This window comes from Hydra vulgaris, chromosome 01, assembly GCF_038396675.1.
Source record: "Hydra vulgaris chromosome 01, alternate assembly HydraT2T_AEP".
Lineage (NCBI taxonomy): Eukaryota > Metazoa > Cnidaria > Hydrozoa > Anthoathecata > Hydridae > Hydra > Hydra vulgaris.
Window position 1 is genome coordinate 50,682,023 of NC_088920.1, and position 25,185 is coordinate 50,707,207.

General features: G+C 29.5%; 1 protein-coding gene across 1 annotated transcript in view; it reads left to right on the forward strand.

Moving 5' to 3' along the window:
* The window catches only part of LOC100212973 (FMR1 autosomal homolog 1-like), a 45,208-nt gene extending 22,632 nt beyond the window's left edge, over positions 1-22,576 (forward strand). Inside the window, exons 6-10 of the mRNA XM_065788500.1 lie at positions 3,361-3,555; positions 3,634-3,720; positions 4,393-4,680; positions 18,292-18,472; positions 21,745-22,576. Coding sequence (XP_065644572.1) covers positions 3,361-3,555; positions 3,634-3,720; positions 4,393-4,680; positions 18,292-18,472; positions 21,745-22,349 — 1,356 coding nt within the window. The 3' untranslated portion in view covers positions 22,350-22,576. The remainder of the gene's footprint in view (positions 1-3,360; positions 3,556-3,633; positions 3,721-4,392; positions 4,681-18,291; positions 18,473-21,744) is intronic.
* The last annotated feature ends 2,609 nt before the right edge of the window (positions 22,577-25,185 follow it).

Consider the following 25,185-nt stretch of genomic DNA (forward strand, 5'->3'; position numbering starts at 1 on the left):
ATTTAGTAGCATTAAAATAGTAAAAAAGCAAAGTAGAGTATAAAAGAAGCGAAAATCAATGACTCAGTAACAATTTAGTTATCAATACAGAAAGAAATAGGTTTAATTAGGAAATGAATTAAAATTTAAGTTCACTTTTGTTTTTTAATTGGTTAGAAAAAATAAGGTAAAAAGTTTTTTAATAACAAATATTGGTTAATAAATGTGGTATTGGTGTAGTTGTAGAGCAAACACCTCATTAGCGAAAGGTTCTGAGTTCGATCCCCACCACACCCCTGGTAGTACCGCCAAGGGCATGGTGGCCCCAGGGGCCATGCGGGAATTCTGACCATGCCTAAAATATTTTGTTTTTTCAACTTGACCACGGTTGTTTGTTTTGACAACTTAAGACATTTCAAAAATGCGCAAAATAAAAAGAAAATTTAAAAGTTAATTTATATAAAGAAAGAAAATCTTAAAGAAAAAGAAAAATTCTTTTTCTTTAAGATTTTAAAAAAAAAAATACTATATTATGCGAAATGCTTTGTAAATTATTATAAATATATTAAATACATAAATAATTATGTTAACTTAATACTTTTTTAAATAAAGTAACAAATTAATTTTAATAATTGTTTACAATAAACTCATTTTATTTAAATTATCAAAAAATATTATACTTTATTACTTTTATATAAATATGACATATTTATATAAAAGTAATTACGTATAATATTCTAAGAAATATATAGGGGAAAGTGGTGTACCTTGGAGGCACATCAATTGTGCTGCCATCTTGAGTGATGAATTCAAACTGAAATTTTAGTTGCATGTATTGGCCTCTAAAGGCTCAATACATGCAACTAAATAATAAGTTGTTTTATAATGGTGTAACACATTTGTTGTTGCAATAAAAATAAAAGTATGTTTCCGGTACCAAAAAGTAATTTTTTTAGAGCGCATTCTTTTTTTTCTACAACTGTCGGTATAAACTTTGTTTTAAAACTGATTATCAAAAATTGTAAAACATGTTTTCAGCTGCATTTATGCATGCTTAAAACTGCTTAACTCCTAACCTATAAACATATACTTTTATAAGTAATATTTCTTATGAAAGTGTTTTTTTAATGTAATATATTGTTATAGTTTATTATGATATTTTTTTTGTTTATTAAGAATTTCTTTAGTATAATATGTTTGTAATTCTTTGTTAAATTGTAATTATTTTTTTCAAATTGTTATTTTCTCTTTGATAATTTTCTTGAATTATCAAAGAGATTATAAAACTGTGTATGAGTTAGACAAATTAGACATGGTCTTTTAGTTGCCACATCCTTCTATTACAGGAGGTTCAGCACGACAGCTGGAAAAAATCATTTGGCTTTAACTTTGATTACCTGAATGTAGAGTAGACAAATGCTAAATCAAAGTGAAATACTCATTATTACTAAACTTTAATGTAGATATTTGTTATTACTCTTTTCCTAATCAACATTATTTCTTTTGTAAGTTTTAATACTTCTAGGTATAAATTTAAATAAAGTTATCAATTAATATATAGTTTATATAAATCTAACTAGATAGATTAATATGATCTCTGATGTGAAGTCCAGTTATCCTATAAACAAACATTATATCAAACTTCTACCATGTTGAGTACTTAATCTGTTAAAACAATAATACCTCCAATGTACAAAATACATACCTCCAAGGTACACCACCGGTGGTGTACCTTGGCTGTAATGTAAGCTGTTTTTTAAACTTAAATAAAGGGATGAAAAAATATGACTGGATGATTAATAAAAAATCCTAGAGTAACTAATATCATTAAGTTAATGAAAATATATTACAAAAACATATTGTGAGTATTTTTTTTTTAATATTTGTAAAAGTTTGAAAATACCTCCAAGGTACACCACTCTCCCCTAATGTATTTTTAAGAAATTTTTTTTAAACTTCTATGATTACTATTAAAACACAATTTTAAAAGCTAAAAACTTTAGCGCGAAAGCAAACGTTACATAACATAACTTAAATTTAATAGTGTAATAAAAAATACTGGTTTCTATAAGCATTAAAAAAACTATTACGTTAAAGTTTTTATAAAATAAATTTAAAAAGGTTTTTAAAGCTAAAATATTTGTTTGAAATTTATAAACACCATCAGGCAAAAAATAAGACTGAAATATAAATTTAAATTAATAATTAATTGCAATTAAATGATAAAAACTAGGCTGCTTAATTCGAAAAAAAAATTTAATGCTTAGGCATCCTTTAAAAAATGAATTAGCTTAAAAAAATAATGTATTTTATTAACATAGCTTCATTTTCTGTTTTGTATAAAAACTAAAAAAATCAAAAAATGAAGTTTATATATATAACTGGAATTTATTAATAATTTTGAAACAACTAAAATAGTTATAAAATAAATGCGCACAAAATATGGGTTGGACAAAATGACAGATAAATGTCGTTTTTTGCCCGACATGTATGTTGAGCAAAAAACGTTTTTTTGCCTTTGCCGACATCCATCATATATAGGGCTGTAAATCCGGACTCGTGTTCGTGAACGGCTCGGTGATCGGCTCGACAAGAGCTCGTTCATGTTTGGCTTGAATGGTAAGCGAGCCGAGCTTGAACAAAAAATTAGGCTCGTTTATTAAACGAGCCGAGCTTGAACATCATAGGCTCGTTTATATAGGCTCGATTAAAGCTCGAATATATATATTTATTTATATTATAATAATATATATGTAATAAATAAAATTGTGATATTATACATATTAATATATAATAAAAATTATTTACAGACGAGCCTTTAACGAACAATTTTTTTTTACTAAACAAGCTTTAAACTAACAGGTTACAATAATTATTTCGAGTTTTAAACCAGTCAAGCTCGAGCAACATGTTAAATGAGCCGAGCCCAAACAATATTAGTCCTTAACAAGCCGAGCCTGCACACTCTTAATATATAAATGAGCCAAGCCGAGCCCTGCCAAGCTTGGCTCGTTTGGCTCAATTTACAGGTCTAATCATATATGGTAAAATCCTGCATATATAGGCTTTTTTTGTAAAAGTCCCGCATGGGTCTTTTACAGCCACCACGCCCCTGAGTACCGCGCTTAACTTGTTTTTCTGTGCAGCAGCCTTCTTTGTCAAGTGTTGGAGTTATAGAGTTGAGAGGGGGTTTTAACCATAACAAAAGTAGCCTCCTCGACTGTAATGGCCTTCTTGGCCTTGGGAGATGAATTAACATTAAGAAAAACAATGAATTTACTTTTTTACATTTTTGTTAATTTTTTTTTTTTTTTTTTTTTTTTATATGTTCCAGAAAAATTGTAAATTAAATACTTTATCTAAACTTTTTTTTTTAATTAGAATATGGCTTGTGTAAAGGAGGCCAGAAGACTTCTTGAGTTTGCTGAAGAAGTAGTATTGGTGCCCAGAATGTATGTTGGAAAAGTGATTGGAAGAAATGGGCGCATTGTCCAGGATATTGTTGACAAGTCAGGTGTTGTACGTGTAAAGATTGATCCAGAGCCAGAAGATAGTAAGACTGATGAAGAAAAACAGGTATTTTTAATTTGTTAAAGTTTTATTTACATTAACCTGACCCTAATCTATCTAATTATTCATCTTTTAATATTTTAGAAAGATGTTCCGTTTTTATTTATTGGTACAAAAGACAATATTGAGAATGCAAAAATGATGTTGCAGTACCATCTTTGTCATCTTAAGGTATTATTTTTTAAGTTATTTATTTTCACTTACTAAGTTGGAATTTTTTATGAAATTTTTAATAACTACTACAGTTTTTATTTTAAATAATGCAAAAAAAACTTTTTAATAAATTAAATTGTTGAAATGGTGCCTGCAATAAAAAAATTATGAAGATTGTATACAAATATGATAGTGCACGCAGTCAACAAAAACAAATGACAAATATAAAAAATACTTTTAGTATTTGTTATATTTGTTGTTTTTAGTTACAAAATTGTACTTCTACAAGTACAATTTTGTAAATAATTTGGAAATTAAACTCTTTAAACTAATGGAGCTAACAGGTTTCCAACAATAAATTAAAAAAATGCATTGCAGTCAATTTAACTTTTAACAATTTAATATTTTTATTTGTTAAAAGGTTTAACTTAACTGACTGAAGAAAAGTTAAATCTTTTTTCATTGATTTAATCTGGGTTGTCCTTTATTATATCAGTCAATTCATAAATGAATTTCTTCAGGCTCGTGTGAAATTTTCATTTCCGAAAAAAAACAATGAACTTTACAATTTATTAAGTTTTTTATACTTAATGAGATTTTATTAGTTTCTTTCGAGCTAATTTTGATTAAAGTGATTCAACATCTCATTAAGTTCCTTATAAAAATTATTGTTTAAAACTTTTTATATAGGATGTTGAGGATCTGCGAAAACAGAAAGACAACATTGATCAAGAGTTAAGAGCTTATGGAATACATCCAAGTACAGGTCCATTTTTTCCTCCTCCTGCTGAGATGCGTCGTCAACATGCATTAAGTATAACTTCACAAAATGATGTTCGTGATCGAACTCAGACTATTGAAAGTTATATTGGCGATTTAGCTGAATTACCAGTATACACCAGCAGTTTCAACAACAAAAATCCTTTACTAAGGCTGCGCACTACTAGTGAAACAGAATGCTTAACTAAAAGTGATAAAGTAAGTCTAATGAGTTACCAATTTCTTTAAGTCGTGCAGTGTTGCATTGGCATTTGTTTTTATTTTTACATGCTTTTTTTTGTTGTTTTTGTGGTTGTTTTTATGGAGTTGCTCTAAGCACTTTATAAAAACTTTTTAATGTTATATAATTATGCAAAAATTATTATTTTTAATCAAAAAAATTTCTTAGGTGATCTTTTTTAATCACACTATATTGATTGCACCAGGTAAACTATACTGCTGTTGGTTATACAACTTTTTATGCTTAATGTGATGGGATTTAAATGCAAGTAATAACATAATTTTACATTATAAGTTGCTGCAAGCATGATATTGCAGTGATATAATAATATAGTTAAAAACTTCATAGTTCCTTCATAGGAACTGATAAGTTTTCTATACTTAGTCAGTGATATAATCAAAGGATTGAAGAAATAGTTCAGGCACAATTTAAAAATGAATAGTTGCAATCATAAACCTCAAAAATAGTACTTTATTTAGTAATTTTTAATAATAAAATAAAAGAACATCCTTGTTAAGGCTTTTGTAAAATTTATTTGTAGAATTTCATTTTTTCCCTGGCAATTTTAATCCTACTATAAGTTTTGAATGAATTGTTTATATTTTCACTGTAAAGATGAAAATATAAACAATTCATTCAAATTGCAAATGATTTTTAATTGATTTCTGTTGAATTTACTAGGTATTTTTTTAAAAAGCAAGCTGTTCCAATTTAGGAATCAAAGTTTTCCTTAAAGATAGGAAAAAAATCAAGCTCTATAGGAAAAAAATTGTGGCTTTACAAAATCCAATTTATTTTCGATAATAGTGCAATCAATTAAGTTGAACTATGGTTAAAAGTATTGTACAGTTAGAAAAGTATAGTAGATATAAAAATGTATAAGTATGAATGTTTTCATAGTTAAAATAGTTTTGGTTAAAAAATATTTTTCCTTTAGTTCATCCGATTTCAGCAACTCTTCCCTATTAAAGTTTGTCTAAATATATAAGGATATTGAATGCCAGCATATAAATCAGGGATTATCTTTTTCCGGATATTTCTTTAAAATATCATTTATTTTTTAATATCCAAATAGTTTTCTGGAAGTACAAGTTAGAAATATTAAATTAATTTATAAACCATATTTAAACAAGTATTGAAGTTTTTCTTTTATATAAAAAATGCCAAATCCAAAACCATCAGTCGATATATGTACACTCCACTGCACTTATCCCTATTTAAGTCAGTTGATTTATGTACACATTGATGCACTTATTCTATAAAACTTTGCACAAAAAAAATTGCAAACAACAATAATAGTTAAAAAACATACAAATACTTTGAAATATAACTTTTTTTTTAAAAATCGGTTGTAACATTCACAACACTAAGCCACTACCTTACTTGTTTAAAAAATTTAAGTATTGAAACATTTTTAGCATGCAAATTATGTTTATATGCACATTATTTGTAAGCACTTACAAATAATGAATTTCTTTTCAAACATATGAGATATTCTTAGTTACATGTAATGGATTTATATTTCCGCATTTTTTCTGGATATTTCTTTAAAATATTTTCCGGATATTTTCAGGAAAAAATTTTCAGGACTTTTAAATTATGAACTGGATAATCCCTGTATAAATCAATAGCAGAACATATAATTATAACCATATATATCCATATTACATGTATGTATTTAATAAATAGTAAATATATGCATAAATTTATGATATATAATGCGTTATAAATTTTTCCTAGCTCATTTTGCTGGGGCCAGGTTTGTTAAAAGTTCCATATATTCCTGGGGGCTCCTATCACTTACTAATTGTTTTAAGGGCTGATAATACCTAAAGCAAAATGTGCCTTCCCTGTTGGTCTGTTGTCCCAAAATTGTGCTGCTGATTTTTTACTAACTTCTAGACCAGCTAGAGCTCTAAAATTTTGAGCATTTGTGTAATATTAAATTTACTCAAATTTACCAGATCGCAAAATTTTTTGAAAAAATGTATACAAAAAAACAAAGACAAGCATTTCTAGGTGATAACTGTGGTCCGAAAAGTATTTTAAATTTGGCTACTCTTGACCTGATGGACAAATAAACAACAGTAATATACGTCCTACCATGTTATTTTGTGTCATAATTGTCTTAAAAGCTGATGAAACTTTTTTTAGTTGAAATGTTTATACTAAATGGCTTTGGCCGACCACAGTTTGCCCCATTTGTGTGTATACAAGGCTCGAATGTGTTCAAAGAAATTTTTTTTAAGAAATCAGTTTAAGCATATACTTAAAAAAATTCAAAGTGGAAATGATGTTTGAAGTTTTATGACGATGATATTTTTATTAATTAAAACAGTTCTTTTTAATTACTTTGTTTTATTTTAAACACATATGTTATCAACGTGTTATAAAACTATAAAACAGCGTCATGAAGTTGTTTTAGATTAACACAACTTGTGTCAATCTAAAACAATATAAAGAGCTTGCATCACAAGCTCTTACATATAATATTGTCAAAACAACTTTTAAGTATTGTTTTATTGCTGTTTTACAATAACAATTCGATACTCTTCAAAAATAACACCTTTTATCGTCAGCATGAACATATTAAATAGTTTTCTATAACTAGTTTAATGTGGTTTAAATGTTGTAATATTTGCGTTTCTACTTTTACTTTTTTAAGTATCATATTAAGTAAAAACAATTACTAAAAGTGATATTAAATACATTACTAAAACATATTAAATACTAAAACATTAGTAAAAACAATTTTATGTGTGTGATATTAAATACATTACTAAAACATTAGAGATATTAAATACATTACTAAAACATTAGTGATATTAAATACATTACTAAAACTTTAGTAAAAACAATTACTAAAAGTGATATTAAATACATTACTTGTTCATTACATTATATAACTTAAATTTAAATTATGACTCGAGCTGTAAACTATAACAGTAATTTATGCTATTTTAAACTTTGCTAAACAAGGAAATTATAAGATGGTAATTAAATATGAGAGATATTGTGTTAAAACAATTAGGAACTAAAGTACAAAGATATTATTTTATACTAACACAACCCTTTCCCCCTTATCGCCAATCGTAGCTGGGGATGATGGGAGGGGGTTCAAATAAGAAATAAAATGATTTTTTTTTTCAAATTAAATTAAATTTTTGGTTTAATGTTTGCAATAGAAAGTTTTTACTTTTAAAATTATTTTCAAGAAACAAAAAATAATTAGCTATTCAAAATGTTTATGATTTAAATAAAACTTTCTCACTTTGCATTATGTTCTAAATCTGATATTGTTACTGTAGCTAGATCTATGTTTAACTCTCCTCGCTATGCCACTGGGAATTACAGGCGTCGCTGCAATTAAATTTATAATTATTGAGCCTTACAATTTAATATTAGGTTTTTTACTTATTTTTTTTAATTTCAAATTTCAATTGTAAAATTAATTGAATAAAAGTATTTTAGAAGACTCGTTTTTTTTGTTTTTTACTATGATGTACTTTATCCATTGATTAAATCAAACTAAATATAGGTTTAAAATATTGGCTTCCACGCAGAGATTTATAGTAATTTAAATTCAAAAGTATTTTATGTTAATAAGAATGGCTAAAAGATAAATTTAGCATGACATAATTTATGACCACTAATGAAAAACTTAGACAAAAACATTATTTTTAAGAATGGCAAAAAAAAGAGCTATATTAAAAAAGAAATTGCAAAAAAATCTACTTGAAAGAAAAATCTAATTGTGAAGGTGTGGAAAGCAATCGCGATCACAATACACTTAATTTGAGCCCTGGTGTGTGTGTGTATATATATATATATATATATATATATATATATATATATATATATATATATATATATATATATATATATATATATATATATATATATATATATATATATATATATATATATGGTATATCTTATTATATATAGATATATATAACTTCATGTAATTAAGTAAGAAATTTGCATAAATTGTGCTTATCTCTCACATTTTGTCATGTATTGTTTAGCTCAACTGCTAAATGCAGTTCAAAATAATTTCATTTATCTAACAGAGAAAATTGTAAATAAACTTCATAGGAAGTATTAAAATGTTCCTATTAAAGATCAAACGTTGTAAGCTGGAAACAGATTTAATGTGTGTTATCAGGTTTCTTTCTAAAAACATAAAAGTTGAGTGTTTTCAAAAAAAAGTCAATCAGAAGACGTGTGCTTAATTGAAGCTCATATGTTTCATCCGAGTGAAAATTTCTCAGGAAAAGCATGCAACTGCACGCCTTTCCTGAGAGAGCTTTATATACATATATATATTTACATATATGTATGTATATGTGTGTGTGTGTGTGTGTATATATATATATATATATATATATATATATATATATATATATATATATATATATATGGGCAATTCCATGACGGAAAATAAAAAAGTAGTTAAATTTTATTCTCTTTTTCGTCAAATTTTAGCAAATGAGTATTGATGTAGACACATGAAAGTTAATTTAAAATATACCTTTAGTACTAAAATTAATTTATTTAAGTCATTTTTATGCTTCAGAAAGTTACGGTTTTTCTGATTGTCACATGATAAAAAAAGTACCATTGTAAAATTGTATTTTAACCATGAATTCATTTGCATAATCGGAATTAATTTAGTGTGAAAATGGAGCTAATATGTTCAAATTGTTGTTTATCAGATTTTATACTTTATAATGTCAGATCAGGTTATCCTGCTACTGGTAACATGTAACCCAGTACAATCTGCTTTATGTCCTGCTGCCTTGTAGGATACGCCTTTTTAGGCAAAGGCTAGGAGATGCCAACTTCGATTTAAAACACCCCCTGCCTTGGGGCTCTTGGTTGAGTAAAGGCTAGAGATGGTGTCTTGATAAAAATACTCATCTTGGGCAGATGTTAAATGCACTCGGCTGCTGTCTTGTAGAAGGCTCTTAGGCAAAGACTTAAGGGGTAAACAGATTCTATCTGTTGACCAGCCTCGCATCCCTTCTTCGTCTATTAGGCTAGCGCAGATGTACTTTTAAGACATTTTAATGCTGGATCTTCTTGACTCAATGCATGGGTTTTGCTTGTGTCTCTGTTTTTATGACTAGGCAACTCATTCTATTATCTCCTAATGAGGGTACAGCTCTAAAACTCAGTTTTATGGTTCTGAGGCTGGCTGGTAGTCAGGTTTCCCGAACTCTGTGGTAGCTCTCAGAGAGGCTGATCCCATCAACAGCTGAAGAATATCAAAGAATTAACAGTGCCATGTTGCGCATGGATGGTGTCCCTGTTTGTACTTTTGGTGTGCATTGTGGAGGCCACATTTGGAACCCTTTGTTACGGCTTAGTACTATCTATGCTTTGAGTCAAGTTCTGAGTACTATCTAGGCTTTGAGTCAAGTTCTTCAATCTAATTTAAAAATGAATAAAGTGCCAAAAGCTATAAAACACAAAAAACCATCATCATCACCAAGTTCTCTAAACCTATCATTCACTAAAATTTGTGGTCTTCAAAATAACTTTTCTTCTGTTGAGTCTTATCTCTTGCAAAGTTCACCAGACCTACTTGCTCTTTGTGAGACTAATTTGAGTTCGGCTGTCTCATCTTGCTATCTTAGTGTTGACGGTTATCTTCCTCTAATTCGTAAAGACTCCAATAGTCACATGCTTGGCCTAGGCATTTACATTCGTAAAAATTCACCGATTTGTCGTGAAACTAGGTTTGAATCCACAGACTATTCTTTCATGTGCTTTCGTTTAGCATCACTTCACTCTATTACCTTTCTCTTTGTTTTATATCGCTCTCCTTCATCTCAAGACTGCACTCGTTTTGACGTTATTTCTGATCATATTGACCAAGCCCTCTCTCTTTATCCATCAGCTAATATAGTTGTTGTCAGTGAATGCTCACCACTCTGAATGGCTTGGCTCTAGTGTCTGTGACTCTGCAGGCATTAAAGCCCACAACTTTTGCCTTTCTCAATCCCTAACTCAAATAGTTAACTTTCCAACTCGCTTTCCTGACAACCCGAATCATCTACCTTCTCTCCTTGACTTATGTCTTGTTTCTGATCCTAGTCATTGCTCAGTTTCTCCACATTCACCCTTAGGTGCTTCTGATCACAGTTTTATCTCTCTAAAACTAATATCTCATTCTTCTTCATCACCTGAATCCCCCTAAGCTGATGGGATTCTTTCCCTGATTTTCTTTGTGATGGCCCTTGGGTAGAAATCTTTTGTCTTCCTGTCGACAAATGTGCTTCTTACATAACTTCGTAAATTTAGGCTGGCATGGAATCTTTTATTCCCTCTCGACGATTCCAGGTCAAGCCTCACTCTCCTTCATAGTTTTCCTCACACTGTGCTGCTGCGATTGCCAATCAAAACCGTTACTTCCACATTTTTCAGCAAAACAATTCTCCAGAAAACAGACGTCTGTTTATTACTGCTAGAAACAATTGTAAAAAGGTTTTGTCTAACGCCAAAACCCGCTATCCTCAGGTCATGAAATCTCGTATCTCATCTCAAAAATTAGGCTCTCGTGACTTCTAGAGGCTCTTTAATAATATTAATAATAAGAGTAAATCTATAATTCCACCTCTCTTGTATGGTTCAGACTTTGTCACCTCAACTAAAGACAAAGCCGAATTGTTTGCTAAAAACTTTTCATCAATATCATCTCTTGATTCCACTAGTTGCGTTCTACCTGATATTGCCAACAAACAGGTTGATCCATTGCTTGACATTCATATCCCGGGCCCGGACAACATACCTGTTATTGTCTTGCAGAAGTGTTCTCCGGAGCTGTCGTCTATACTCTCAAAACTATTCAACAAGTGCTTATTAGAGTCTTGTTTTCCAGCCTGCTGGAAAGCGGCATCTGTTATCCCTATCTTCAAAAATTCAGGAGAGCGATCTGATTTGTCTAACTACCGTCCCATAAACTTTCTTCTTCCTATCATAAGCAAGGTTTTTGAATCTTTAATTAACAAACACTTAATTTCTCATCTTGAATCTAATAACTTACTTTCTGACCATCAATATGGATTTCGATCTTCTCGTTCTACAGCTAATTTGCTAACAGTAATAACTGACAGGTTTTATCGTGCATTAGATGAAGGTGGATAGGTTAAGGCCATCACTCCAGCATCACAAACTTTATCAAAAGCTTTTGACATGTCAAAAGCTTTTGATAAAGTTTGGCATGCTGGTCTTCTCCATAAGCTTTCTTCTTATGGTGTATCAGGCAACATCTTTAAGATTATTGAATCCTTTCTTTCCAATCGTAGAATAAAAGTTGTCCTCGATGGACAACACTCTTCTTCTTATTCTGTAACTTCAGCGGTTCCTCAAGGATTTATCTTTGGCCCTATACTCTTTTTAATTTACATTAATGATCTTCCAGATATTCTCACATCTAAGGTGGCATTGTTTGCTGATGATACTACCATTTATTCTTGTCGTGATAAGAAACCAACACTCTCTGATTGCTTTGAGGGGGCATTTGAGCTTGAAAAGGATCTCACTTCTGCTACAGCATGGGGCTCACAGTGGCTGGTGAACTTTAAATCAGATAAAACTCAATTTTTTTCAGCCAAGTGTTATCGCAATAATTTAGATCTTCCTATATTTATGAACGGTGATGTACTCGATAAGTCACCTACTCTTCATCTTCTAGGATTAACTCTTACTTCCAATCTTTCTTGGAAAACATATATCAAATCAGTTGCAAAATTAGCATCTGCTAAGGTTGCATCTCTTTATCGAGTTTGTCACTTTCTTACTTCGGATTCTATTCTCTATCTCTATAAATCTCAAATCCGGCCTTGTATGGAATACTGTTGCTATATCTGGAGCGGATCTTCTAATGATGCCCTTTCTCTTTTAGACAAGGTGCAAAAATGCATTGCAAACATAGTTGGATATGCTCTTGCAGCCAACCTCCAACCATTATCACATCGTCGTAATGTTCTTTGGAATTCGCTTTCTTAATCTTGCTTTCCTGATTCATATAATTTGCAATCCTTTAAGTCGTCCGTCAATAGTTATCTTGCTCTACAATCTTCATCTTTTCTCTTTCAGTAAATTCCAACTTTAATTAGTGGCTGTTAGCAGCCTTGTTGGAAGCGAAGATGTTTAAAAAATATATATATATTTCAAGAAAATAACAAAAGAACTTTTACAATTTTCATTTAACGTAAGTTAACAAAAACATGATAAAGTTTTGTTTTTTCTAAAAATAAATTTAATAACATATGCGAAAGAATATTAAATGTTATGTTTTTGCATTTAAAGTTTTTAATAACAATGTTTAGTTAAAGCACATTTTTATTTTAAATTTGTAACCTAAGTTCAAACTACATGCATTTACTAAAGTTCTGGCGCTTTTTCGTTAACAAAATTTCTTATTACGTCGACAAAATTCTAATTAAAACTTTTTATATAATTTAGAATTTAGAAAACAAAACTCTCTTTTATTTAATGTTTAATTAAAATTATTCATATTATTATTTGTTTTTTTGTTTATGTATTCTTATTTTGGTTGACATATAAATATACATAAACAAATAAAAATAAGAATTGTATAAATATTTTTATTTAGACATTAAAAAAAATAAGAAAGATTTATTTGCTATTCTCCTAATATAAAAAAATCATAACCTTTATTATTTTTTTTTTTTTTTTTTTTTTCCGTAAAACAAATTGTTTGTATATGCAATTATCGGGGGGGGGGGGGTCATCCATGAAGTACATCACCCTATATTAGTCGATTCTTAACCCCTTCCCTCCTATCACAAACGATCACATATACCCTCTTCCTTCTAAATGGTGATAACAGTTTTTCCGTCATAAAAATTTAAAAAGATTTAAATGTAAATACTTTGCAGCAATTTAAAAATTCAACCTAATGAAAATAAGGCAATACACATAAATTTAAGAATTGTAAGTAAAAACTTCAACAAACCAAAGACTTTTTTATTTAAATGACTCAAATATTAATAAAGTTGTAATTCTAAAATAATTTTTTAAGTTGCTCTTGGTTTTGTGTAAAATTTGTTTTCGATTTGATAACTTTCATAAATGTTATGAAAAATCATTCAGGAAGAGTGCCACCAGTTTTTTAAATTTTCCTTTATTAATTATTTTAATGAATGAGTTTAATACTTTTGCAATTCTGTTTTTACTTTAATTTCCATGTAACATAAGTTAATTGGCATTTTTAGCAATAACTTCGCCCTCATTTGGCCAGACTCAAAACTTTTTAGCTTATTTTATTCTTTAGACCAGAGGTCGGCAAATTGTGGGCCGGGGCCCAATTGTAGGCCTTTGCTACATAATTTGTGGGTCCCAAGCCACCTAACTCCATAATATACAAAGTAGTGTAGTTGTGGGCCTTTTAGTTGTTTTCCAGGCTGTAAAAATTATAAAGCCTCCTTATAAAATACTCCCTAACACCAGATCTTGTCATTTTAGACATAGTAAAAAAATAATTTTAATGCACTCTAACACTGTAGCACTTTAAGACTTCAAATAAGATCCTTATACTTAAAAGTTAAATCATGCTAAAAAATTACTTTACAAAAATAAAAACATTCGAAAAGCACGTCAAAAATAATTAGAACATTCGAATTTGTTCAGATGAAGTAACTCAAACAACAATTTAATTAATTTAACGCTGTAAAAACTATTTCATATCAAATATACCAGTGGTAAAAGTTATCGTCTTTAGAATGTTTTTCGTACTTTTCTTGAATAAAAATACTACATTGTTTAGATTTTTTACAAAATAAGTATTAAAAAAGAAATAGTCGGCAAATCTTTAATGTTTTAAATAACCGGTTTTTTTAAACGCAATATTTGGAAATTGAGTAACCAAAAATTACTCCAGTATAACCAGTTATCGAGTAACCGGTTATCGAGTTTGGATGCTTTACTCAGAAGTTGCAACTCTGATAAATACACACATTAACTTGCAAAGATATGCCAGGTAAACATGAAGCAAAGCGTAAATATGCATGTCAGTAGAATGAAAAATGGGAGCTGATTTATTTCTTCACTGAGGGACCAACCTATATTTAATATGTAATGAGACTGTGAGTGAACTGAAAGGAACCAAGCTTGAACGTCATTTCGTATCAAAACATGAATTGTACAATACTAAATATCCTCTTGATTCAACAACCAGAAAAATAAAATATGACTCATTGAAAAGCTGTTTAGAAAAACATAAAAATTTGTTTCAACAAATGAAATGTCTACCAGTGTTGATTGTGAAACTCGTGCCTCTAATATGGTGTCATGGATATTAGCAAAAAACCTGAAACCATTTACTTATGGTGAAATAATCAAAGAATGCATGATTGAAGCATCAAAATTTCTTTTCCCAAATGATAAAAAAATTCATGACAAATTTCAAAGTATGCACTTGTCCGCGCGTACAGTTACTCGAAAAATTGAAAAAATGGCAATCTGTCAGAAGCTGAATTTGTGAGTATCGCTATCGATGAGTCTACTGACCTTGTCGGTAAAGCACAACTCTGTGTTTATGCACGTTTTATCACTAAGAATTGTTGTTTATTTGAAGAACTGCTTGGAATTGAACCACTGGAAACAACTACAACTGGACAAGACATTTATGACATATTGTTAAAAATATTAAAAAATAGGAAAGTGCCTCTTCAAAAAATATCTTTAGTTGTCACAGATGGCGCTCCTGTTATGATTAAAAGAATTCGAGTTGTTACTTTGCTGAGAAATAGTGGTGAGTTTCCTAACAAATTTATGTCATATCACTGTGTGATACACCAGGAAGCACTGTGCGCTAAAGTTGCGACAAATGATAATGTAATGACAGCTGTAGTAAAAACAATCAATCATATACGTTCCAATGCACTCAAACGGCGTCAATTTCGTGCGCTAATGGAACAAAATGAAGATGAACATGGTGATCTTCTTCATTCAGAGGTATATAGACAAAAAATAAATAATTTACCATTACAATCAAAAATAAATGTTTGTTTATTTTTTGCAGGTTAGGTGGCTATCAAGAGGAAATATTTTTAACAGATTTTGGGAGTGTTTGCCAAGTGTAATTGCAGTTCATGGTAACTCAAAAATTTTTATTCATTACAATTTCTATTGAAGAGTTTAAGTGTAAACTGGCTATCCTTTGCGACATCACAGCACAATTCAATGTTCTGAATAAGAGATTACAAGGCCGCCGTGTGCTGGTTTGTGATTTGATCAACCACATCACTGTGATGAAGGCAAAACTTAATTTGTACAAAACTCAATTTGCATCTGGTAGTTGTACTCATTTTCCTACTTTAAATTAATGTCAACCATCAAAGGAAATGTTATCGTCATTTTCATTAATAGTGACTGCTCTGTATGATCAATTTGAAAACAGATTTAATGAATTTGAAGACTTAAAAAAGCATATGGTTTTTTTGTGTTATCCATTTGACTTTGATATTAATGATATTAGTATTCTAAAGGACTTTGAAGAAGCTGATATTTTAAAAGCAGAGGATGAACTAATTAATTTTCAATGTGACGACGAGTTGAGAAGAAAGGCACCAAAAAAAGATGAAGATGGCACTTTTGGTGAAAATTTAATTATTTTCTGGCATGCTGTCATGAAGGAACGTTTTCCAGTTCTTAAAAAACATGCAAATAGACTTATCTGTATGTATGGCACTAGTTACCAATGCGAACAAACATTCTCAGCCATGAAAATAATAAAAAATGTTTACAGAACAAGACTGACTGACACTCATTTGAATGACCTTGTGCTAGCTGCAACAACAAAATACTCACCAAATTTTTAATTGTGTTTTATGTGTTTTTTTTCTTAAGTATGTATTTTGTGTTGATACAATTATTAGTTCTATAATCTAATTCTATACTATATTCTGTTATAAAGGTAATATAACCTATTTTATATATAATTTATTTATTCCTGTGGGCCGCAACTAAAACAAGAATTTTGCAAGTGGGCCCCTTTGGAAATATGGTGCCGACCACTGCTTTAGACTAACAGCTTTCATACAAAATAGCTAAAAGTTTAATTTACAGTTTAAATAGGCAAATATTTGATATAGTTGTTGTGTATGTAACGTAAGTTAAAAATAGAAATATATAATATGTGGTATATAAGTTATATAAGTTGGATTTGTTGCTGTGAGTTCCATAGATTGGCTCTTCTTTTGCCCGGATTGAGGTTTAAAAAAATAAAAACTTTGTGTGTGAGCTATTCATAAATAGTAATAATTTTGTTACACAAGTTTAACCCTTGGAATTAGGGTCGGCATTCGGTAATGATGACCAAATTGCTGACCTCAAAGTGTTTGAGGTTGGCAAAAATTGCTGACCTCTTTTCAATGTTTTAAGGCAAGACCTTTGTATCAATTTTTTTTTTTTTTGCCGACCTGATGCCGACCTCTAAAGATCTAGGTTGGAAAATTATTGCTGACCTCATTATTACTTTAAAATAAGTTAAAAATAATAAAAAATGAGGTTAGTATATTAAAATGTAAACACAAGCTCATTTATAAATGTACATTATTTTAGCAAAATATACCTTTTTGATTTTTTTTATAATCAAATAAGTTATTTATATAAATTTATTATAATCAAATAAGTTTATTATATAGTTAATGATTGATGCAGCAACAGGTCTTAAGGAGTGTTTTAATGACACTTTGTTATAGAACGTACTTTTTAGAGACTTCATTAACAAGTTTTAAAATAAGAATTAAAGGATTAAATTAAACTTAAAAGATAATAATAAAGTTTTAAAAACGTAAATCTGAGATTGAAATGTTTTTACAACACATGCCAAGATTTGCATTTAAACAGTTCTAAGAAATAACTTGTACAGCAGACTATTTGATAATAAAACTTTCTTTACAGTTAGCTTTTGTTATGCTTTAAAAAGAAGATTTTGTGTGTATTGAAATTTTTTTGTGTGTGTAATGTAAAAAGTATATTATTTTTGAAGTTTTTTATTTCTACTGTTTTTCCATTGGTGATATTTTAGATTTTAATTGGTTTCAATAAGTATTAGTTATTTTTCTAATAAAATGTTTTTCAATCAACAAAGAAACCTATTTTTTTAAATAACCAACTACTTTAAATTTGCAATAGGTTGCTAAGCACATTTTGAAAAGTGTTGTGTCATTAGAAAAGTATCTAAGTGTAATTATTACAAAGACTTTTTATAATTATTACAATGCATAATTGTTATTACATGAACTTAATGCTTGAGATAAAAAACTAAAAAAAAATTCTCTTTGCAGCCCAACCATAGTTGCCTTCACTGGAATCAGAAAGCGGGGTAGAATGGGAGAGAGGAGAAAGTACAACAACAATATAAATTCTCAATATTGCAAAAACACCATATAAAATTTATTTCTAGCTAACCCTTTGTTTTGCATGTTTGTAATTCGTTGTAATAAATGGCAATCTATCATGTAGCTTGTTAATAACAAGTTACACTAATAACTTTTTTATTATTGCTTTAATTTTATTATTATTTTAATATTATTATTAAAACTTTTCAGGCCGAAAAAGTTTCACCTGATGGTGTTCCGCAAACAATTCTTGAGGTAGAAAATGAAAATCAAGAAACAAAAAAACAATCTCATACAAATCGTGGTAAAGGAAATGGCAGAGGAGCTTGTATAGGAACACGTTCTTCTCGAGTAAGACAAAACAGTGAAAATGAAAAAGAAAAGAGTCTAGGTAAGTATTATATGTTATACTCATGCGCGTATGCATAGTTGTTTACACACATGTTTGTGTTTTTTATATATATATGTATACACGCACGCACACACTGTGGTATTAAAAATATTAGAATCAAAGCAAAAAATTTACGCTAATTCACAGTTTTATTCAAAGTATTAGAATCAAACCACTGTTTATTTAAAATGTTAGAAATAAACCACCATCTGTATTTAGTAGAACCCCTTTTGCGCTAACTAGTGCTTCAACTCTTATGGGCATTCCAGAAATCAGAAATCTTTTGCATATTTCCTGTACTTCTTGGTCATGTACCCAGACGTGTGTTAGTGCATCGATTAGTGCCACTCTTGTTGTGGGCTTTCTGATTGCAGTTCTGTGCATAACAATCATCCGCAAATTTTTAATAGGATTCATGTCAGGTGATGAGGCCAGTCAATCCAATATGTTGTTTCGTTGCAGATATTACTTGACAGAACAAGTGTGATAAGATGCACTGTCTTGTTAGAATATTGCTCCACCTGTTAGAAAGTCAATTAACAGCTTGGGTAACAGGGTTTTTTTCTGACACCTTAATATAGTGTTACTGTCTCATTATGTCCTCCATTATATACAGCCTTGCAAATAATAGACTATATTATCACTGATGTCGGATGTGTCACAGTTTTCACCATATAGTCAGGAAAATATTCCTCACTAGAACAATGTCAAGCGTACTGGCACTTATTATCAAGGACTTGGAATGTTGACTCATCACTGAAGACAACCTAAAACACATAAATAAATAAATAGGAAAGAAAAAGTCATGAAATTTACCCGAAAGGTAACAGGAAGACAGCTAGTTTCACCATAATCATACTCTGAGAGATAATTTAACAATGTATTCATTGTCTATTTATTTTTGATTTTATAATTTAAACTCTTTGAGCAAAAATTATATCTAGAAGAGTTCTAATCCATTAAAAATTACTTGGTTACTTTTTTCTAATCTTCTTCACTCCAACTCTTGCGCTGGACTGCCCACTGTAAACCGCAGTCCTTCTGCTTCTCATTAAGCAATGGCTTCTTGTATGGTCGGCAGGCAGTGTACCCAGCTTTGAATACACTACCTTGAGGTGGCGACAAATGCAGCTTGCAGAAACTTTCTTGACATGTTGGTCCATCACATGCAGTAGTTTGCTGTTTCTTGTGTCCAGCATTCAGAGACGAGAATTCTTTTGACATGTGGAGTGATGATTTTTTTACTCCCTGATGTGGAGCATTGTGGAGATAACCTCTGCTTTATCTTGTAGACTGCCTTTTGACTCAAGCCTACGAATTCACCAATAGACACTGAACAGCTGCAGGTGTTTGTACTTCGCCTGTTCCAAATAAAAGTTTTGGCAACTTCACAACTCTAAAACCTAATATTTGGACAGAGGCAGCCCATATGTTCATGAGATGTCAAGCCTCTGTCAGTTTGCCATCCCAATAAAAAATTAAAAACACATCTGTTGAAAATTCCTGTTGCAAATTACCTGAATTGGTTTGAATGTTTTCTTATGCACACTGTATTGAGTATTGATTGATGTTTAATGTTCTCACATTGTCTTTAAGGCTGATTGTCATTGAACATTTTATTTTTTGGTTTTTTGATTGTAACAAAAAAGTTTTATTTTTTGAGTCTTTGTTCTCTTTAAAGCAAATCTTAGTTCAAGATATAATGAATTAGTTCAGGCGCTTTTTTTGTTTGGTTGTTTTATCGTTACTGTCGGGAGTTATATTTTTATCTGTGTTTTCTGGATCATTTAAGATAATAAAGAATTACCTTTTAGAATAACCTGATTTAAACAGACTTTCCGTTCTTCGCAATTTTGCCTTCTGTCTCTCCTTTGTATGCTTTTTTTTTTTCACTTTGTTTAGTGCTCCAAAAGAACTTTTTTGACTTTTCTGTCTCTGAGAGACGAGAAATACTTTGTTCTCTGGGGTTTTATATTATTGTGAGTGCAATCAATGGGCGATTCCAAACTTATTATCAAACTATCTAATTATCCAGGAATGTCTTTTTCCATTTTTTTTTTTTTTTTTAATTTTTTTAGATTTGGTTTTTTAAATAAAGCTTCTATAATTTATAAAGATGCGATTGTTTACAGTTTTTATATTTTTGTGACTAAATAAAGTAATTAATTTGTTTATTTTGTATGAAAGGTGCCTCGTGCATATCTTAATAGCACTATTAAACTTTTCTTAGTCAATTCAACACAGATTTAGCAACTTTTTTCTGCTAAATCTGTGTTGAATTGACTTTAAAAAAGAATTACTGAAATATTACATAACGTTTTAAGAAGTTATACTATCCTAATTTTGACTGTAAAATTTTCTCATTTTTGCTGCATAAATTATTCCGACTCCTTGTCTAAATGATCCAATTGTTTTAGTCCAGGACTTTTGTTTTGTGCCAATATGAAAAGAATAATATGGCCACTTTGCAGATATACTTTTATTTAACTGTCACTGAAGACTTTAATGGCAAGAACAAGCACAGCATTGAAAATCCAAATGTTCTGTCAGAATACCTCCATTCCCACCTTTCTTTTTTTAATGACTATCGAGGTTGTGAGGAATAAACATGATGAAAGGTTTTATCAGGACATTGCACAAATAGTAAGCAGGTATAAAAGCAAATCGTCTCTATGCTTGCTAAATTTTGTTGCATGCTTCAACATGATCAGCCACACCCAAAAAAAAAAAAAAGCGCCAAAACATGGTTAAACATTTCTAGACTTTTTTTCAAAACAGTTTGTTGGGATTTCTAGTTTTCAGCGTTGTTAACAATAATACTGTAATATATTTAAGCTTAATTTAATAGCTTTACACTGTATGTTGATTGTGTCAATGTTTTAAAAATATATATGGTTGGTGCCAAAAAGAACCCGACGCCGTATTCTTTTTTAGCATTTACAAATTGCTTTAAATCACCCAATGTAAAATGATTGCTGTTAGTTTTAAATGAAATAAAAACTATCTATAAAATCAAATATTACGTAATACCGACGGAGTTTACACCATTTCCCTCAAACTTTTGTTCAGAAGGGTACTTAACTACTTTTTAATTGTAATGATTTTTTTGCAAATAATTTTTATATAAGTGAAACAGATTGAAGTGGTGCCTCATGATTATTTTAGGATTTCCTTTCAAAAGGTCTTAAGATCCAAAAAAGTACTTAAATGTTTAATTAAAGAATAGAATATATATAATATAGCGCATGGGTTAAATTAGTTTTGTGTTTTAGCAAACGTCGATCTTAACTGGCGTGCACATTTAGAAGAACTAAGTGATAAGTGTCAAGTTGATTATGAAAATAAACCACGTATGAGAACAAAGAGCGAAGGTGAACAACATCACGATCATAATAAACAGATCAAGTACTTTGAAAAAAATGAAAATATTCAAAAAGGTACCGATAAAAAGCTATTCAATACAAATTCACCTCGAGGACAACACCAACAACAAAATAAGATGATGCATTCCCAAAACCAAAATATTTCAGATCAGCATGGTCGCAATAAAAATCATCCTGCTGGTCGTATTACTAATAATCAATCAAATCAACCCAGAGAACATCGTAAGATGGTGCGTCATTCAAATGCTAACACAACGAATGTCAACGGAAACGCCGTTAATGGACAACCTTATACCAAAATTACTCAAATCAAACAGAAGGTTCATGTTAACGATGAAAAAATTGAATCTTCTGAAAAATCTGTTCTTCCTTTTAGTGAAGAGAAACAATGCGATATACCAAAAACTGTCAATGAAAACCTATTAAAAAACGATATTGATAAAAGTTCTTTAAACACATCAAACAAAGATCAAGATGTGTTAATACATCAATAATTACTTTTAAATCACTTTTCTTTTACTCATTTCTTGTATTTGGATTTAAATTTTTAATGAACTGAAGATACTAGAAAATAATTTTGTATCATATTTGTTAAATATTAACATAATTTTAATTACGCTATTAGTACAGAGCTATGTATTATTGTAATATTATTTGTTTTCTTAATTTCTTATCGATAATGATTTTTTATTTTTTACGCAAAAATATTTACGTATTATAACTCTATTTTTTTACGCACAATTTTCAGCTCCTTCCCAATATTCTTATCCCTATGGTCAAAAGTTACACAAATAATTCTAAAACAATTTTGAATTAGGTTGATTAGGTATCTTAATTTATACTTGTTTATTAATATCACTTAACCGAAATCATTGAAAAAATGAGTTGTGACTATAGACCTATTCGTAATTAAGCGGCAATTACAATCACGTGGTATAATGTTTTTATCGGGAGGTCAAAATTGTAAACAAAACATTCTGAGAAAACTTATCTGATTATTTATTTTAAATCAAATAGTTTATTTGAAAATACGTCGTGTTTTAACATGCCACTTAAAAGTTATGAAGATTGTTTAAATTTATCTGTCAGGCAGCTTATTAGTTTTTTAACTTTTCGTGGGTTAAGTACAAATGGATGTAAAGTCGAGTTAGCTGCCAGAGCATTTACTGCAAATGGAATTAAAGTCAGATGTTATTGAGACATTAGGAGAAAAAAACTTAAAGTTTTAGATCTAATTGACCCAAACTCTATACCTACGGAAAACAGAAAAGACTAAGTCGCTGAGTGGCTTAGTATAACTGTGGAAAATACTTTTTCGTATATCCTGAAGAAAAAAACTTTAATTCGGAATTTATTGGCAAGTACAAGAACCAAAAAGCATTTTCATTTTGATAGTGGTTTTGTAGGCCCTATTATGTGCTTTAGTTTCAAAAAAGATATTTTGTTTGTATATTCTGAAGTGGTTCGCAAAAAATCAAGGAAAAAAGAAAACTTTAGATTGCCTTTAGTAAGTGTGACATACTTTATGCTTGGTGTTCGTGCATGGCTGGAGCTTTCAAAGTTTGCAACCATATCATATGCCACCCTTAATAAAGTGGAGAATGTTAACAACGTTGGTGTAATCCAACATGTAACAATGGTTGGTGTAATCCAACATGTACTGAACAAGCGTGTCTGGAATAAGTCCTCTCAAAAAGATATCAAACCATGTTTAATAACTGACCTAGTTGTTAGAAAAGAATAGCAAGTAATGAAACAAATGGTATTAATAATAAGGAAAAAACGCAAATAAAAGCATTGAAAGAAATTGGTCCAAGAAATGAAAGTCGTTGTGACTTTAATAAACATTTGTTTGAAACTTTTTATATATCCGAGCCTTCCGCTGTAATATTCAAATCAAAAGTTAAAACATTTAATAAAAATATTGAAAGTATTCCTGATCTTGAGGAATTATCTTTTAAAATACTTTCTGACCATCCTAATGCTGATAAAACAACTTTATGCAAAATATTTTTTAGAAAAAATGGCATTGACAGATAAAACAATGAAATATAGAATATAACACAAGAAATCAAGCCTTCTATCAAATGGGGAATAGAACACAAGCAAGATGCTATAAAAAAATTCTTTACAGAGGATGTATCAAAACACACTGATTTGAAAGTTGAAAAATGTGGACTCTTTATTTTTATGCAAGACCATGTCTCGCTTGTTCACCAGACGGATTTTATAATTTTTAATAAGACAATTAAAGAGGAAGCAAGTGATTGTAACTTTTTTGCAATAATAAATGATGAAATAGCATATAAAAGTCATAAATATTACACTCAAATCAATTCCCAAATGGCAAATCACTAATTGCAGGTCAGCATATTTTATTGTTTAGACACTTAAGGACTTATATGTTAAATTAGTCAAATTTGATCAAGAGCTCTAGGATAAGGTAAAAAAAAATTTAGATATATTTTTTAAAACATGTTTCTCCAGCATTATTACTATTAGAACCTATAACATTTTCTGGAAAATGTGATAAGTTAATACTTAAAGAGTCAGAAATCAGTGCTAGTGAATTTAAACAATTTAGCGTGTGAAATATGTTGCGCTTAGTTCCACTGTTCTTGGCAAAATTTAAAAAAGGATGATTTTGAATTATAAGCAGATCAAGACTGAATTTATTACACGTGCTCCATGTCTACTTTGTGTTAGGTTTTAAACTTTAAGAGTATGTCTTTATATGTGTTATATGTTCATACGAAATCAATCAATACATTGAACTCTTTCTTATTAGTCATTACATTCAATCCCTTTATCTAAAACATATTAGATTAATATAATCATTTTTTTAATTTTTTTTTTGTTTTTGACATAAAGTTGTGTTTTTAAATGATTTTTACAATAAAAAAAAACTGGGTTAAAATTTTCAATTTAAAGTAAATATGATTTTAAAAAAAGCAACCATTAATTTAGTATTAATTATTAAGTAAACAGTAGTTTAAACAGAAAAAAAAGTTCTTATAATCATTGAGGAACCTTATATTGTTTTATAAAAACGTTATATTATATTATTAAGAAAATAAATGTTTAGCAAACAAATTTTTTTTTTAAAAGACTATTTAGAAACTAGAGGTTTTCTAAAGTTTGATATATCAGCACATACACGCAGTATGTTATTTATGATTGGTAGATATAATAATGGCTGTGTTATTTTTAAAATACGGAAGTGTTTTACCTTTTTATTGCCTGCTCTACATTAATGCGTACATTAGCAATGTTTGATGTTTCTTGAAATTTTTCTTTTAACATTTGTATTCCTTTAGAAGCACGAGGAGG